Source organism: Dryobates pubescens, chromosome 14, assembly GCF_014839835.1.
Source record: "Dryobates pubescens isolate bDryPub1 chromosome 14, bDryPub1.pri, whole genome shotgun sequence".
NCBI lineage: Eukaryota > Metazoa > Chordata > Aves > Piciformes > Picidae > Dryobates > Dryobates pubescens.
In genome coordinates, this window is record NC_071625.1 from 15,495,518 (window position 1) to 15,511,675 (window position 16,158).

A 16,158-nucleotide genomic window follows, 5' to 3' on the forward strand; every position below is an offset into this window, starting at 1 on the left:
AATGACTCAAATAGTCCTGCCATTTTCACCTACTAGTTTCTATTAAAAAGTTTCCAAACTTCTTCTAGTGAAAATTAATTCTCAAGATCTCAAGGTTCAGACTGTCATTTCTCTGTCTCTCATTTCTCTCATTTTTCTGTTTATTGGCACTTCTCTGATTTTTTAGCCATCTTTAGCTACTGCCACTTCCTGTTCTTTTCTCTGAGTTTGCTGTTCAAAGAATCAGAGAATTGCTTTGGTTGTAAAAGACCTTTAAGATCATCAAATCCCAACCATCAACCTAAGACCACCATGGCCATTAAACCATGTCCCAAACTGCCATGTCCACATATTTCTTGAACACTTCCAGGGACAATGAGTCCAGGGCCACCTCCCTGGTCAACCTACTCCAATGCCTGACCACTCTTTCTATAACAATTTTTTTTCCTAATATCCAACTTAAACCTCCCCTGGCACAGTTTCAGACCATTTCCTCTCACTCTATCGCCTGATAATAGGGAGAAGAGACCAACTCCCACATCCCTACAACCTCCTTTTGGGGAGTTGTAGAGAGCAGTGAGGTCTCTGGTCAGCCTCCTTTTGTCCAGGCTGAACAATGCTAGTTCACTCAGCCACTCTTAGTAAGACTTGTTCTCTAGATCCTTCACCAGCTTTGTTGCCCTTCTCAGGAGATGATCAATGTAATGAGGGCCCCAAAAGTGAGCACAGTATTTGAAGTCCTGCTGGCCATGTTCCAGCATGGATGACATGAAATCTTGACTTCTAATCTGAACAATGGATTTCTCCTTTGGAAAAAAAAAAGAAAAATAAAAGGGAAGGGGGAAAAAAAAAAAAAGAAAGAAGATTTAGATGAGACAAATTTATCTCCCTCTTGCTATGGAATTAATGCCAGGAAAGGCTGGTGTTTATTAAAACCCAAAAAAAGCCCAGCCTAGTTAGCTGGCAAGGACAGAGCATTTTTGGAATGGTGACTGATAGTTGTACTCCTGGTTTCTGAGGAGTCAAAAGATTTATGAAGAGCTTTATTTCGCTGTGAATTCCACACAGTATGTACAAACATTGGAAACCAAAGGCAATCTGATTTTTGCTAACAAACTCTGATGCCTGGCAAGCTCATGAGGTACCTCATGATGGAGCTATCTTGGCAAGAAGGAACAGGAGCATAGCTCCTAGGTACATTCTGTTATGGAAGGTCTTTATTTCTGGATACTTCTCTTTCTTCTGGTTTTCCTTTTGTTTTGCTTACATGTATCAGGGAGTTTGAAACTTCATATTGCCAGGTTAAATTATTCAACAGATTCCTTGCTGCAGGTCAGATTGTTTTGTGCTCTGTACTCTACAAGTCACTTCTGTTTGATTTTCCTTAAATACAATAGTCACATTTTTTCCTTCCTAACGTCTCAGGGCCTGCTTTAACTAATGCTTATTTGCTAAACATTTATTTTAAGTGTTGTTACAATGTTGTGAAAAGTTTCAATAGTCTACAGCAGCAGATGGCTGTTTTGTCCCAAGTACCTGCATATAAATGGCAGATGTGAAGCAGCACTGTTCATATACAACATTGAATTTGCTTTGTCATTCTTCTCTTCTCATCAAAACATCTGGATATCAGGAGGCAGACAGATAACTGAACTCCTTTGGCTTAAATTACACTGAAGAGGACCCCATGAAGAGGCACTGTATTACCTGATCTGTCTTAGACCAAAGAGTCTGCTTCTTTTATTCCAATAGAAATACTTGGAGAAGAGTATGAGGCATGTATAATATACTGCAATAACCTTTACCTAATCAAATGTGCCTGCAAAAACATCATAGAACCATCAAATGGTTTGGGTTGGAAGGGACCTTTGAAGGTCATGAAGTCCAACCCCCTTGCAGTGAGCAGGAACATCTTCAACTAGATCAGGTTGCCTTCTCCCAGGCAACCAGCACTAGAACAAGGGGACACAGTCTCAAGCTGTGTCAGGGGAGGTTTAGACTCGAAGTGAGGAGAAAGTTCTTCACTGAGCGAGTCGTTCATCATTGGAATGGGCTGCCCAGGGAGGTGGTGGAGTCACTGTCCCTGGAGGTGTTCAAGAGGAGATTGGACGTGGCACTTGGTGCCATGGTCTAGTTATGAGGTCTGTGGAGACAGGTTGAACTGAATGATCCTTGGGGTATCTTCCAACCTTAGTTATACTGTGATACTATGAAGGTTGCCCAGAGTCCTGTCCAACCTGACTTTCAGTGTTTCCAGAGATGGGGCATCTAGCACATCTCTGGGCAACCTGGGCCATTATTTCCCCAACCTCATCATAAGAAATTTCTTCCTTTTCTCTAGTCTGAATCTCCTCTCTTTTAGTTTAAAATCATCACCTCTTGTCCAGTTGCAACAGTCCCTGTTAAGAAGCCTGTCCTTATTTTTCCTATAGGCCTTAAGTATTGAAAGGCTGCACTAAGTTTTTCTTGGAGCCTTCTTGAGGCTGAGCAACTCCAATTCTCTCCTTCTTCATTCACAGCAGAAGGTTCTTAATTGCTCTGATCATTTTTGTGGCTTCCTCTGGACCTTCTTCAACAGGTCTTTTTGGTGCTGAGGACTCCAGAGCTGGACACAGTACCTGGGATGGGTTCTCATCAGAATGAAGTAGAGGGGCAAAATCACCTCCCTTAACCTGTTGGCTGCACATTTGTGAGTTTTAAACTGAGTTTACTTTAAGTGCTCTAAAAGAAGCAGAACAACATAAACCAAACTGACTGAAGGGTAGAAAGAATATTATTAATGTTGCAGGTACCAGAACCCAAAGCCTAGTGTACAGGCAATTTAGCCAAGACAGACAAATAAGTGTTCTGGGCATTTTTAGTACTAGTATTTGTTTGACTTTTTTTTTTTTTTTTCCTTCACCATCTTTTACTAAGTAGTTAAATAAGATCAGGCCAGCACATTAAAGTTAATTCTCAGTTCTTCACGTGTTGTTAAACTTTGGCTTTCTCCTGTCAAAGAGTTTTGCAGCAAACTCCCCCGCCCTAAAAAAATCACAACCGATTTCTCCTGATTTCCTGGCAATGATTTACTACTACACTTTTCCAGTGCAGTCTTAAACTTCATTGCTTTTACAAAAATACTCTGCAGTACTTACCAGTTATGAATAAAACTATACATAGTTAAAGCTTCATTATTCTTGACAAGCAAATCAATGAAATGCATTTTGTGGTGCATTACCCAGTTGGAAGATTTTTTGGTTGGTTGGTTGGTTTTGGGTTTTATTATGATTTTTCATAGAGCTTTAAACTTTTATTTTCTTGCCTCCTACTTCTTCAGTTATTCAATGATTTGGTATGTTCTAGAATTCACAATAGGACTCACAGGCTTCGTTGCAAATTAATGCAATTCTACTGCATTATATGACAACAAACTTCAGTAAAAGGGACTGGATTCACTTTGTAGAATCATAGAACTATAGAATCATTTTGGTAGGAAGAAACCTTTCAGATTATCAAGTCCTACCATTAACTCAACACTTCCAAGTCACCACTAAACCATGTCACTCATCTCTATAGCTACATGTCTTTTAAATATGTCTAGGGTTGCTGGCTCCAGCACTTCCATGGGCAGCCTCTTCCAGGGCTTGACAACCCTTTTGGGGAAAAAAATCTTTCCTGATATGGCCCTGGCATGCCCTGAGCATCCTGTTTAATTGACTGCTCTGAGAAGGAGTGTTGGGCTAAATGATTTCCAGACGTTCCTGCCAACCTCAATGTTTCTGTGGTTCTGTGATTTGTGCAATTCAACAAAATGCAGCCTGTCTGTCTCTCTTTTTCTGCTCTGCTAACGTTGCCTTACAGATACTGCCTTTAGCAGTACCTCTCCTATTATGTCTATTGTTGCTAGATTAAATATTTTTATAAGAGAGGGTTTCATATGATGTCAACATGTGCTCACATTTGCTGTTGTGTATGGTAATTGTTCAGAAATTCAGGAAACAAACTCACTGACAATTTGCTGTGTTTTAACTCAGATATTTTTGGTCCTGAATCTGTTCTTTTTTTTCCCCTTAAACTTCAAAACATATAAATGAATCAGTTCATCGAATAGGTCTGTCTTTATTGCCTTAACAATGAAGAGCTTTCAAATTCAGTGAGTTTTTGAGCATATCTCCATCCATTTATGAATATTTTATCAGATGGATTCTGTGCTGAAATAAGACCTTTTACTATGTAAGATTCCAAGCCTGTATGAACAATAACTGTTTTAGAAAGAGAAGGTTTTGCTGCTGTTGTTTTTATTGGTTTTTTTCTCTCCTAGTCCTCCACAATTCTGATGAGCGACCATATAATCCAATCATTCACCTTGTTTCTTACAGAAGCTTGAGTCAAATGGCTGACTTAGATCCATCAAACCATGCCTTTAGGGGGACTTTTTATTTTCAATGGGAGCATTAAAACTTTTTCATAGAATTATAGGGCCATTAAGTTTGGAAAGGACCTCCAAGATCATCAAGTCCAATAGTCTTTAAATTCTACACAGACAAAGTTTACTGGCTTTATTTTCTTTGCAAAGCTTGAATGTGGAACATGTCTTTCATTCATCATTAATACTAAACCTTCTGTCTTTTCAGAGTGACATGTTGGATGTGAACCAGATCATCAAAGACCTGGCCTCCATGGTGCATGAGCAAGGAGATGCAATAGGTAGGTACCACATTTAAAATATGGGCTTCATTACCTTTCTGCAGCATTCCAGAGTGATATTGTGTGGTCCCTCATAAGCATCTGTTTGCTAATGCTCTGATTTTGAGCATTTTGTACATCCAGTGATGTTTTGCCCCATTCAATAAGGTTCCCATTGGTGTATCTAGCATAAAATAGAATTCACAGGGAAATGAATCCATTCCCTTTTGACTGTAAAAAGGAAGATGAAGAATATAGAACATCAGCTGTAAAGGGATCCAATTCTTCCTTACTACATGGAACTTTAATCAAAAAACTAATAGTATTGGCAATTATTGTTATGATTATTGATGGTGGTGGCACATATCTAGCACCAATGTGTACTCACATATGTAATTTTAAGTGGCTGCCCATTAGCTGACCTCCTCTTGTGCTCCAACTACCAGTGGCTAGGAGCATGGTGGAGAGAACTTGGGATAAGAGAAGAAAGCAAGAAAGCAATCCCTAACATTATGTTTGAGAGCCCCATCATTGACAGCCACCACTTTTTGTGGATACAGAGATAGGACACAGTACATCAGCTCCTTCATATTCCCTTTGACTCTTTGTCACTGCTGTCTACTGGTGCAGCCAAGAAATAGTTTTGTTTTGTTTTTTTACTGTATCTTTTATTTGCATATCTATGATAATACTGTGCAGTTGCTTCAGAAGCAATGGTCTACTTCCAAATTTGAGACCTAACCATCCTAAAGCCATATTGAAGCACCTACACTCCAGGGAAGGAAGATTTGTGTTGATATTTTTACCCTACAGTGCTCACCTGGAGTTACCAGTGTAGCTCCTGGGAGCCGGATCATGTCCTAAGACAGCCATAGGTAGATCATGAAAGAAGAAACTCTTCTCTGCTGTATATTAATCACTATGGATGTCTTTGCTAAATTTGTACTTCTACAAGTTTCCATTAGCGTGAGATTCCTCCTTTCACTCTGAAATGAACTAGCCGCCTCTCACTGAGAAACACCACCCAGGCTCACAGGTGCAGAAAAAACCCAAGATGAACTCTAAACCCAAGTTGTTGTTGTTGCTTGCTTGGTTTGTTTTATTTTATTTTTAATTTATTTATGTTTATTTGGAAGCTCATTTTTGTATACAGATAACTTTGGAGCCTGATTCATCTCCTAAAAGCACATCAGATGCTGATGCCTTGAGGGACATGACAACATACATCAGCTAGCTTCAAGATCCTTGTAACTTTCTTTCTTAAGGCAATATTTATTATTTTAAGATGTTGCCCATGCATAGAATTGACCCCAGTATAAACTTGCCTGTGAGAAACAGATTAAGTAGGACGTTTTGTCTCTGAGCCAGCATAAGGTTTTGGTTATTTTGCATCTGACTTTTTTTTTCCCCTTTTTTCCCCATGTTTCACTGTGGTAGATTTCTAATTGTTTCTTTGGGAGCATCTTTTCAGCCTGGCAGCCAGTCAAGGCATCCTCCCAACCAATTGCTGAAAGGTCCTACTGTTTACCTTTTGACATTCATATTTTCACAGAAGTAAGAGAGATTAAGATGATCTTAGCTCCATTTTAGGAGCTAACCACCCCAGTGAAAATTCAAAAGCAATGATTCAAAAAAAAAAGCAACTCTTCTGGCACTTTGTTTGTTTGGTTTCATTCATTTCACTTACATATATGAAATGGAATCTCTCTGGGTGCTTACTTAGAAAACCCAGGGAGAACACATATCCAGGGGATGTGAGATGTGCCACTCAATAAAATGTTCCCAAGGCTGTCAAGCAAACTGCTCTCTGGTTCACCACAGCTGGGGGCATTAATGGGACAAGTTTGTCTGGCCTATGCATGGCACAGTAACCCACACTTAGAAAAAACCTAAAAGTGCTTTTGCTAGCATGTGGGCCAGTTCCTTAATGAACACATCCAAAACATTCCCTAGGGTGAAGAGCAATTTCTGTCACACTAGGAGAAAACAGATGAGGGGAAATGCAGACACTGGACATCACATCTCTGATATTTTTTTGTCTTCTGCAAATAAACTCCACATTTATGTTCCTAGTCATGGCATCTCTTTGATAGAAATATTTAAACGTTTGACTTCAGTGAGCACTCACAGCTGGAACAAGGTAGTGGCCAAGGTTAAGTTTACATCAACAGAAAGAGTCTTTCCAACAAAATTTTACAGGTCTTGGCAAGTCATCCCTGCACAGCATCATCACATAGGGTGCTGGTGAGGAAAAAGGGTGCAAGGAGGAGGGTGCTAGTAGGAGAAACCAGCAATTGCCTGTGGTATTGGTGTTGGTGATTCTATAACCATGGGACCCTAGGATCACCTCTGCTTGGATGAGATGAGATTCCCCTCACTAGGCATAGCAAATGTAGCCTCAGATTGCACCAGGGGAGGTTTAGGTTGGTTGTTAGAAGAAAGTCTTTCACTTCAAGAGTTCACAAACACTGGAATAGGCTCCCCAGGAAGGTTGTTGTATCACCACTCCCGAAGTTTTCTAAAAGAGACAGAGATGTGATGCTGTGTGACATGGTTTAGCAACAGATTTGGTAGAGTTAGATAATGGTTGGACTTGATGATCTTAAAGCTCTTTTCCAACTGAAGTGATTCTGTGATTTTTCTGATTTTATCTGTTGCCTCCTCAAGTCCCTAAAATGGGAACAGATACCAAGATCGCATATCAGCCACCTCTTTTAAGATTACAGCAGCAGGAACACAGCAGCTAATTTTCTGGTCCTCTAGCTTTATCCAGACCAAATGTATGCAAATCTGTGTTTGCACAGTAAATCCCACTTTGCTGGAAGAAGACACCACTGTGTCAGGCAAACACTTCCTCAGACTTTCTCTTTTCCTTCCATTTCTTACCCCAGCTTAGATCTTGGTCCTACTAACCATTCACTTCACTCTCGGAGTCTGGGTATTTAATATTTTAAAATAATAGGGTGAAAAAACTTCATAACATGGTCTAAAGTGGTTACTCCCTGACTACAAACAGAACTACATGGTATCTGTCAAGGTGGAGCCCACAGACCTGACAAGACAAGCATAAACATGGCAGCCGGTGCTTTCCTTCAGAACTTCTTGATGGGGGCAATATATTCAGTCCTTCAGCATTGCTGATACTCACTGACGTACTACATCGTCACTTGTTGTCTAATAACAATACTGCTGATAAACATCTCTCAAAGCAGAATGTGTTTTTCATGGAGTCATACAACTGTATTAGTTGGAAAAGGCCACTAAGATCATGGGGTCCAACCATTGACCTAGCACCACCTTGTGCATTAAACTGTGTCTTGAAGTGTTTCATGCATGCAGATGGGTTGCTTATTGTGTAAGCACTGGAATGTGGGGAGGCTTTTTTTAGGTTTGTATTGTTTTGTTTTGTTTTTCTTTCTTGTGAAATTAAGTCAGCTCTGTTGCCTGTTTTGTCATTATTTGCCCTTCTGACTTGAAGCCTGACTTAACACTTAGACACTGGCATGAGGACCCATCTGCACCCTTCCACACATTTCCTGTTTCAGTCTGACTGGTGGAATGGCACAGCCAAGAGTCTGTTGTTAGATGCACTACTGCAAACGGAGCTGGGAAGTCATTCAGCTGGATCCTTAACTAAACTCTCCTGAGTTATGTCTCTCAGTTGGGACATCTGCAGAAAATTAACACATCTTGAGAATGGTCCCTGAACACCTGATTGTAACAGCTTTAATATCTACGTTTGGTTGAATGTGGTTTGCAAAGTCTCTCATTTGGTTAAGTTTCCTAAGTGATCTCAGAGGAGGCTATTATGTGAATGGGTACATTTATGCTCTTATTGGTTCCTGATGAATTGGGAAATCTTTTCATCCTATCAACCACTTGTTCACACATGCCAGTACAGTGCACAGCCTGTGCAGGAAGGGTACAACTGCAGTGTTGCTGAATCAGTGACAGTCTATTCCATTTCCCACTCACTTCACAAGAAAATCCCAAGTTCTTGTGCATCCTAGGGATTTGTCCTGTCATCTAAGAACTCTTGTTATCTAACAAAGCTTTATTGTAAACCATCATCCCCTGCTGAAATGTTACTGCCCTCAATTGCCATGTAGGGAAGAAATTAGAGGTCACAATATTTTGTGCACCACTGGCTTTGCACTGTCTGTTTTTCTGGACTGCAACAGAAGTGGCCTCCACTATCATTTCTCACAAATCCTTGGCTTTAGACAGCATGTTGTTGATGATCTCTGGAGGTCCCTTCCAAACCCTACCATTCTCTGGTTTTGTGGTTCTGTGAGTTTACATCACAAGGAAAAAGAAAGACTGTGCTACAGATGAGTAGCTGGAATTTCCCAATCAGAGATAGGTTGAATGGTCTTTTAATCTGTAAACTATTTTCAGAGGTTATTTTGGAAGAAAAATAAAGAAAATCTGACCTGACCATCAGTTTCTGCACAAAAATTGTCTTGTTGAAATACCCTTATTTTTTCCATCAGAAAAAGAAGAAAAAATAGAAGTGAATCAGTTCTGTGACCATGACATACCATCTTCCAACATGCAAATTTTGTGAGATTAAACCTGGAGTCTTGGATTAACCAAAACAGTATGAGAGCATCATAGAATCATAGAATGTTTTGGGTTGGGAGGCACTTTAAAGATTATATGGTTCCAACCCCACTGTCATGGGCAGGGGAACCTTCCACTAGACCACGCTCCTCAAGGCCCTATCCAACCTGGCCTTCCAGTGAGGAGGTATCCACAACTTCCCTGTAGGTACCTCAGACAGCACACACCAGGCAGTGAGGGTAGTGGCCATACCATGTGCCTTCAGGAAAATCTTCATATGCTGACTCTTCTGTGGTAAGTGTCAGTAATTAGAGACCACTTGTCTCTGTAATAAAGTGCAGTAAATTGCTTTGCATCTGCTAAATTGGTAATATTTCTGCACTCTGCTATTTAGCAGAGAACAAATGAAGTGTCTTTTTTTCCTTTGGTAGGATGGACTGTTTTCCAATAGACATACATAGGACAAAGTTTACATTTTAAATCCTTGGAAGTTGCATCCTGGCAAGCATGGCAAACCTCTGGCAGGGTGTCTCGCTCTGGAGAGGGAAAGAGACTCAGTTGTTTTGAATATTCCCATGTTGGGAAATGAGAGGCACAAACGAGGCCAAAATATCAACAGCTAGACTATTTATTACATAAATAAAGTAGATGGATCAGAAGGGGAGAGAGAGAAAAGAGAGAGAGAGAAGAGAGACGAGGAAAGGAATTATTTTACCACACCCCTCACCCCCCCAAGACAGTTTGAGTCTGTGGAGGAAAGGTGCTGCAGGAGGTGTTGGGTCTGTAGAGAAAGGGTGCTGAGGTTTTGGCTGTAGAAGAGATGTGGTCCTCTGGGCAACCTCTTCAGCTCCATGAGTTGCAGCAGGCGGAACTTAGGGCACAGAGAGAGGGTTCTGCTTCTTCCAGGCTCCATGGTGATGTCTCTCTCATTTCTCCTCTCCTGGTATTCTCTCCATTTTCCTTCTCAGCAGCATTGTCCTTGTGCTGTGTTCTTCTTCATCTGTGTTTTCCTTCTGTGTTTTTCTTCTTTGTTTTTGGTTCCACTGAGCCAGTAGTTGCTCAAGTCTTTTATACAGTTTTTAGTCCTTAGGTATGTGTCCAAGCATTGTCCCTCAGGAAATCAGGGGCCAGGTGGTGAATCCATTGTCTCACCATCCTCCCTTTCCGGGGTACTTGATGGGTGGAGATTATCTTGTCTTTGTTGTCAGGCCAGCTGTGCTCCAGTGAGCCATGTTATCTTTGCACCTTCCCGAGTCGTTCCAGTGGCTCTGCCCAATACACATCAGCTATTGTCTGGGCAAGCACCAAAGGTGATTTTATCTTTGTTGAGTCACACCAGGAGAGACAAGCTTTAGTCTCTCACACAGGGCAAGACCATTTTTCAGTGTATACATATGTAGCAGATACATGACATTTCCAAGATGCATGTGAAGGACAGTATAAATCACTCAGGAACTGAAGTGCTGTGAATTTATGCTGGTGTTTGACCGTTGCCTTAGAGCCACTTTTATTCTTACAGACTATGGCTTTGGGTTGTGGGCCGAGGAAAAACAGCAGGAGGAACTGGTTATGACATTTTAGGATGGTTTAAATACTTTTGCCTAGAAAATTAGGGTGAGTGGTTGTTCAGTGCTTCAGTTGTTACCTCTGAGGGCTGCGCGTTTCCATGTGGAAGAATAAAGCTCTAGGAAAATCAAATCAAATGCTAGGTTCTGTCTGCCTTTTGTTGGACACAACAACCACAGCTCCTGATGACTCATGGAGCTGCAAATCATGTTTCATTGCACCAGTCTCAGCCAGTGTGACCCACTTAGCCTTAATGTAGCATGTGGGAAAGATTATACTAATTTATAAAATAAATGTTGAATTTACACCTCGACGTTTGCACCGAAGTTTGCAAATGACTAACCCACAGTCGTTTTGAATTTCACTCTGGAAGAACTGCCATAGCTTTCCTTGCCTTTGTTGTGCCTGTACACAGCCTGAGGGTCTTGGAATGACACTCACTGAAAACTCTCTCGAGCACATGGCAATTAGAATAGGCAAAATTCATTTTGAATGGGCAACAATCATTATCACACTGAAATAATTTTGCTCCAACATTGGCTTTTAGTGAGGAAAGAAACATTTATACATTTACTAAATACTGTCCCACTCCTTCCCTCCCCCCCCCCCTTTTTTTTTTTTTAGTTGTGCTTCTCATTATGTTATATTGATTATTTTTTGCCAGAAATTGTAGTGATAAAAGAGGGTTAAGCTTATTAAAGTGCTAAAAATAAAAGCATGATATGGAACCTGAAGGGGCTCATTTTGGTTACTGCCAAGTGGGAACATTTTGAAGTTCTCACTCATGAGCTCATTTTCCTGCCTTTCAAGTGGTTTTACTGAAAATGCTGCCTTGTGAAACCAGTCCATTGTTGCTGCTACAAAGACTTAGGTCATACAGTGATTCCTTGATACATTGGGGCAAAACCCCCACTTCAGCCATTGTCACTCTAGTAATTTCACATCTGAGACTCCTGTTGGTCATTAGCAGGACTTGATCTTTGAAGAAAGGTAGAAAGACACCTCTTGGGGTCATCATGATTTCTGTCTCTGCATGACAAGCATGTCATAAAATCGTATCAAATGACATCTAAAAGCTTGTTAGTTCTGTCGCCTTCACTGCTGCTGTTGAAAGGCTGTCTTTTAGCTGGGGAATTTGGAATCTTTTCCTAATTCCTTGGTGCATTTGTTTGCAAACACCATCTGCTTCAGTGCAACCCTGTCCCCCAGTTTAACAAAATGGCCATCACATCACCTGAAGGTTTTTGTTTGTTTTCAAACTGTACCATAAATTTGTCATCACAGACTGAGGACAGAAAACTGTGGAGGAATTCAGTCTTTTTGGACAATCCCACACCCAGGGCTGGCTTATATCCCTTATTTGGGAACAGAGTCACTGTGTCTTCATACCAAAACCAAGGAGAAAGGAAAAGGCAGCAGGGTTTTTTTTCAGTCTACCTAGGACCCCATCATCCCTCTGGAAATTATTGCCTCTTCATCCCCAAGCAAGGTACCTCTGCAAGGAGCCTGAAGGTGAGCAAGATGAAGCTGTGAACCATCACTAGCATTCTGCAAAGATGTGCTGAAATAGCTGTGAATGACATATTAATCACTGACTTATTAATGTCACTGGCTTATTCCTTACTTCCTTGCAATTTGACCCAAAATTTCATTCCTTCCCTTACTTTCCTGTGTTAATCAGCAGAAATATCTCATTAAATTGTGTTACTTGTTTATGTCTCAATTTTAGAGACTTTTAGAGCTGTTTTTAGAGGGGTTTTTTGCTTGTCTTAATTTTCCCCCTGTGTCTCAGGATTGCAAATTGCTTCAAAATTATTTTTAATGAGAGATTTGTTTATTCCAAGGCTGGTAATGCCCCATTAAGAGAATAAATTAGCAGAAACTGCACCACCAAGGTCCAGCCTCCTCCTGTAACTTCACATCAACTGATATAGGACATGCACCACCCTTCCATTCTACTTGTGAAGGCCTGTGCTGGCAGAAACACTGATATTTGCAAGACACAGGGCATAACATATGATTAGTCCATTCCATGTATTGCTAAGAGGGTGTTCAGAGTGTTTAGCTTTATCTAATGAATGCAAACCTCCTTAGGCCCTTGTGCAGGCAGCAGAAACTTCAAGGTCACTCTGGAGGGCCATCTACAGAAGCCAACTAAAGCTGCTTGTGTGATTTCTCCCTGCCCCAAGAGAAACACAGACACATTGCTCCTGTTTTACTAAGATATCTTTCATAGATTTCTCCTCTGTAGGTCTTTGATACCTAAATGAATATTTTTTCTGAGCACAATCAGCCTTTAAGAAGCATTGATTAGTAAAGAGTCATCACAAGGATCCTGGGGAATATTAGATACATAATTAAGTCCTGTTACTGTGATTAGGAAGTTGTCAGTGTCCAGCACACACCCCTCACCCCTTCCAAAACTCCTCAAAAAACTTTCTAAATCCCATCAGAAAATAGCTTAAAGCAGGGAGGTGTTTTCCTATGTGAAACTGCAATCCCAAACCATAGTCAAATGTTGTGCTTCTACACTTAACAGATGCCTCAGTAGGATATATTCTTATTTTTGGTTCAGTTTTGCTACTGTTGTTTTTTTTCTTCTTTTCTCCCTATCTTAATATGTGACACAGCTTGATTGTAAGAAAGCTATCCAGGATGGAACTATGAGTGGTCAGGAGCTGAATTTCAATTGCTGCAAACTGGTGGTGTTCCAGTGGCTGCTTTATGGACTCCCAGAAAATGCATAAAACTTTTTTTTTTTTTTAGGCAAAATCAATCTTGTTAAATGTGCATCATGTAGTCATGCTTACACATAAATACTTGTCAGCAACTAGGTGACTAAGGATTTGTCACCTTGGGTGAGCGACAAGTTATTTTGGATGATGTATCTTGTTAACTCTTGGTTTCTCTGCTTTGTGCCCTGCTATTTCCACATAGAGAGTCATGGAGATTAGACTGTGTCATTTGGTTCCCTGTCCTAACATGCAAATATAGAAGGAGAACTCTCCCTTGTTCTACAAAGCCAATCTAACTCATAGATCTACCACTTTTCAGCTTTTTCTCAACCAGAGCATATTCTAACCAGAAAATATCAAATGTTCCTCTACTGATACTCCTACAAAAATGTGTAGAATGACCAATTACTGCTTTGTAGATCAGCTTCAGTATCACAGAGTCCTAGAATCACAGATCATCTGGGTTGTAAGAGACCTTCAAAGGTCAACTAGGTCCACCCCACTGTGCTGAACAGGGACATCTTCAATTAGATCAGGTTGCTTAGATCCCAGTCCAACCTGGCTTGGAATGCTTCCAGGGATGGGGCCTCAACCACTTCTTTGGGCAACCTAGGCCAGTTAGGGTGGTGTTCCTACTTCCCTGTAGTAGTACAGCTTGCAAACATAATGCTACTCATCTTGTTATGACTATGAGTACATTGTTGTTGCTGTGAAGTTTTTGTCTTATGTTTGTACCCTGTAATTATCTTCTGTTCTCTTTTTCTTTTCAGATAGTATTGAAGCCAACATTGAGACTGCATCTTCTAATGTAGAATCAGCCAATGAGCAGTTGGCAAAAGCCAGTCAGCACCAAGTAAGTGGGTCTAAAAAAAATCCTTACAGATACATTCCATAATAGTGTTTAAAATAGAGAACTGTTGGTGGCAGTGGACCACATGGCACACAGCTGTGTTGGAATTTGTGCTACCTGGAAAGATGACAAAACAAACTCTTAAGTAAGAGCTAAAGTTTTTTTCATATATATATATATATATATATATAAAAATATATATATATATATATATGATTAAATTACTTTTTGCATCAACAATTTACATTAGAGGAGTCATTAAGAGATCTGCATATTAAAGAGACATTTCCCAGTAGGAAACTGAACAATTAGCTACTATTGTTCTTGGAAAGATGTCATAAAAAGTGTATATCATTTAAGTGTATGTGTGCTTCTTATTGGCATGCTTCCCTGTAATCAGGCAACAGTGCTTTACAGAAACAACTGAACTGTCAAATGACATGATGTGGCTGGTGAATAATGGCTGTGGGAATGGTGTTCAGCACTTTTTAAAGGCAATTTGAAGGTGTTTTTGTTTAGTTGGTTTGGGGTTTTCTGTTTGGCTTGTTTGTGGGTTGCATTTTTTTTCTTTTCTTTTTCTTCACTGGAGCAAGAATAAAACACAGAGACACACAAGCATTAATCTTTTTGAAAATAGCTTGAGCAGAAAGAACTCTTCAATGGTTATTGTTAGTGCTTTCTAGGGATGGAAGGGGGAAGGGGAAGTGAACAAAGAAAGTGTATCATTTCTTGCAATGGATTGGCAGAACAAAAGCTTTTGTGTTGCTTTCCCCCTCAATTCTAAAGCAGAATGTCGAAGCACAAAGTGAGTTTCACGTATCTGGAATCTTGCTATGACAATACATAGCTGAGTACATGGTGCCTCTTTCTTGGTTCTTGGACATAATGAATTCTGAAGGTCTGGTACAAACTTCCACACCAAAGGAGTAAGGCGTATTACTCCCCTGAAAAGAAGTACTGTGACTTTAAAATTACCTACAGTTCATTTTCTGGTGAAATGGACTTTGCTAATTGTGGGTAATATGAGCAACTTTTGTAGAAGTTGATATTGCAGAAACTAGGTGTGGCCTTCAGCTATGTTTTGGTTTTAAAGGCAGGTACATTCAGTGCAAGGTGCGCCTCCCTGCATGTAACCCTGCGCTTGCTTTGAAAATAGCCTGTTGCATTTTTACCACATTTAAGTCCAAAATGAGACTCAAAGAAATTTAGTACTTGACAGGAGAGCTGATCACAAATCTGCAAATGAGTTAATGACAATTTTGGCTGAGGTCAAAGAGTAGTCAGGCAGAAAATAAACTCAGCACAGCATAAAGGATCTGCTTTCTTCAGCTAGCAGGAGCTGCTGAAGTAGCTTGCCCAGTTAGGGAGGTCCTTTGTTCCTTAAATACATTGCTCAAGGTGAAGACATAGTCAGTCAACCACCTCTAAGACCGTAGATCTGTAATGAGTGGTGTTTGTGGGAAAACACTTCAGAGTCTCCCTTGTCCTTAAAGACTGTATAGATAAATATCACTTAAAAAAATTGTGCTACTGGGGAAAATGTGCAATCCAGATCTCCACTAGAGGACAGGTAGCTATTCTGTACATTGCTGGGTAAGGATCACCAGACAAGTGTGCAGTCCCACCTTGCTCTCTTCCAGCTCTTTCTGGAGATTCCCTGAGATATGGAAATAAAATGAGATGTGTGGTTGCTTGCTGATGCCTTCTCTCTTATCTGCCTTGATACCTGCTCATCTCTCATCCAAAAGGGCATTGTCTCCATATGACAAGAAGGGTCCTAGTCACACAGCCCTCAAA

At 40.4% G+C, this 16,158-nt stretch overlaps 1 protein-coding gene across 1 annotated transcript in view; it reads left to right on the forward strand.

Moving 5' to 3' along the window:
* Positions 1-16,158, forward strand: part of TSNARE1 (t-SNARE domain containing 1) — a 469,611-nt gene that overhangs the window by 288,499 nt on the left and 164,954 nt on the right. The window contains exons 10-11 of the mRNA XM_054167237.1: positions 4,596-4,668; positions 14,282-14,364. Of these exons, the coding sequence (XP_054023212.1) occupies positions 4,596-4,668; positions 14,282-14,364 (156 nt within the window). The remainder of the gene's footprint in view (positions 1-4,595; positions 4,669-14,281; positions 14,365-16,158) is intronic.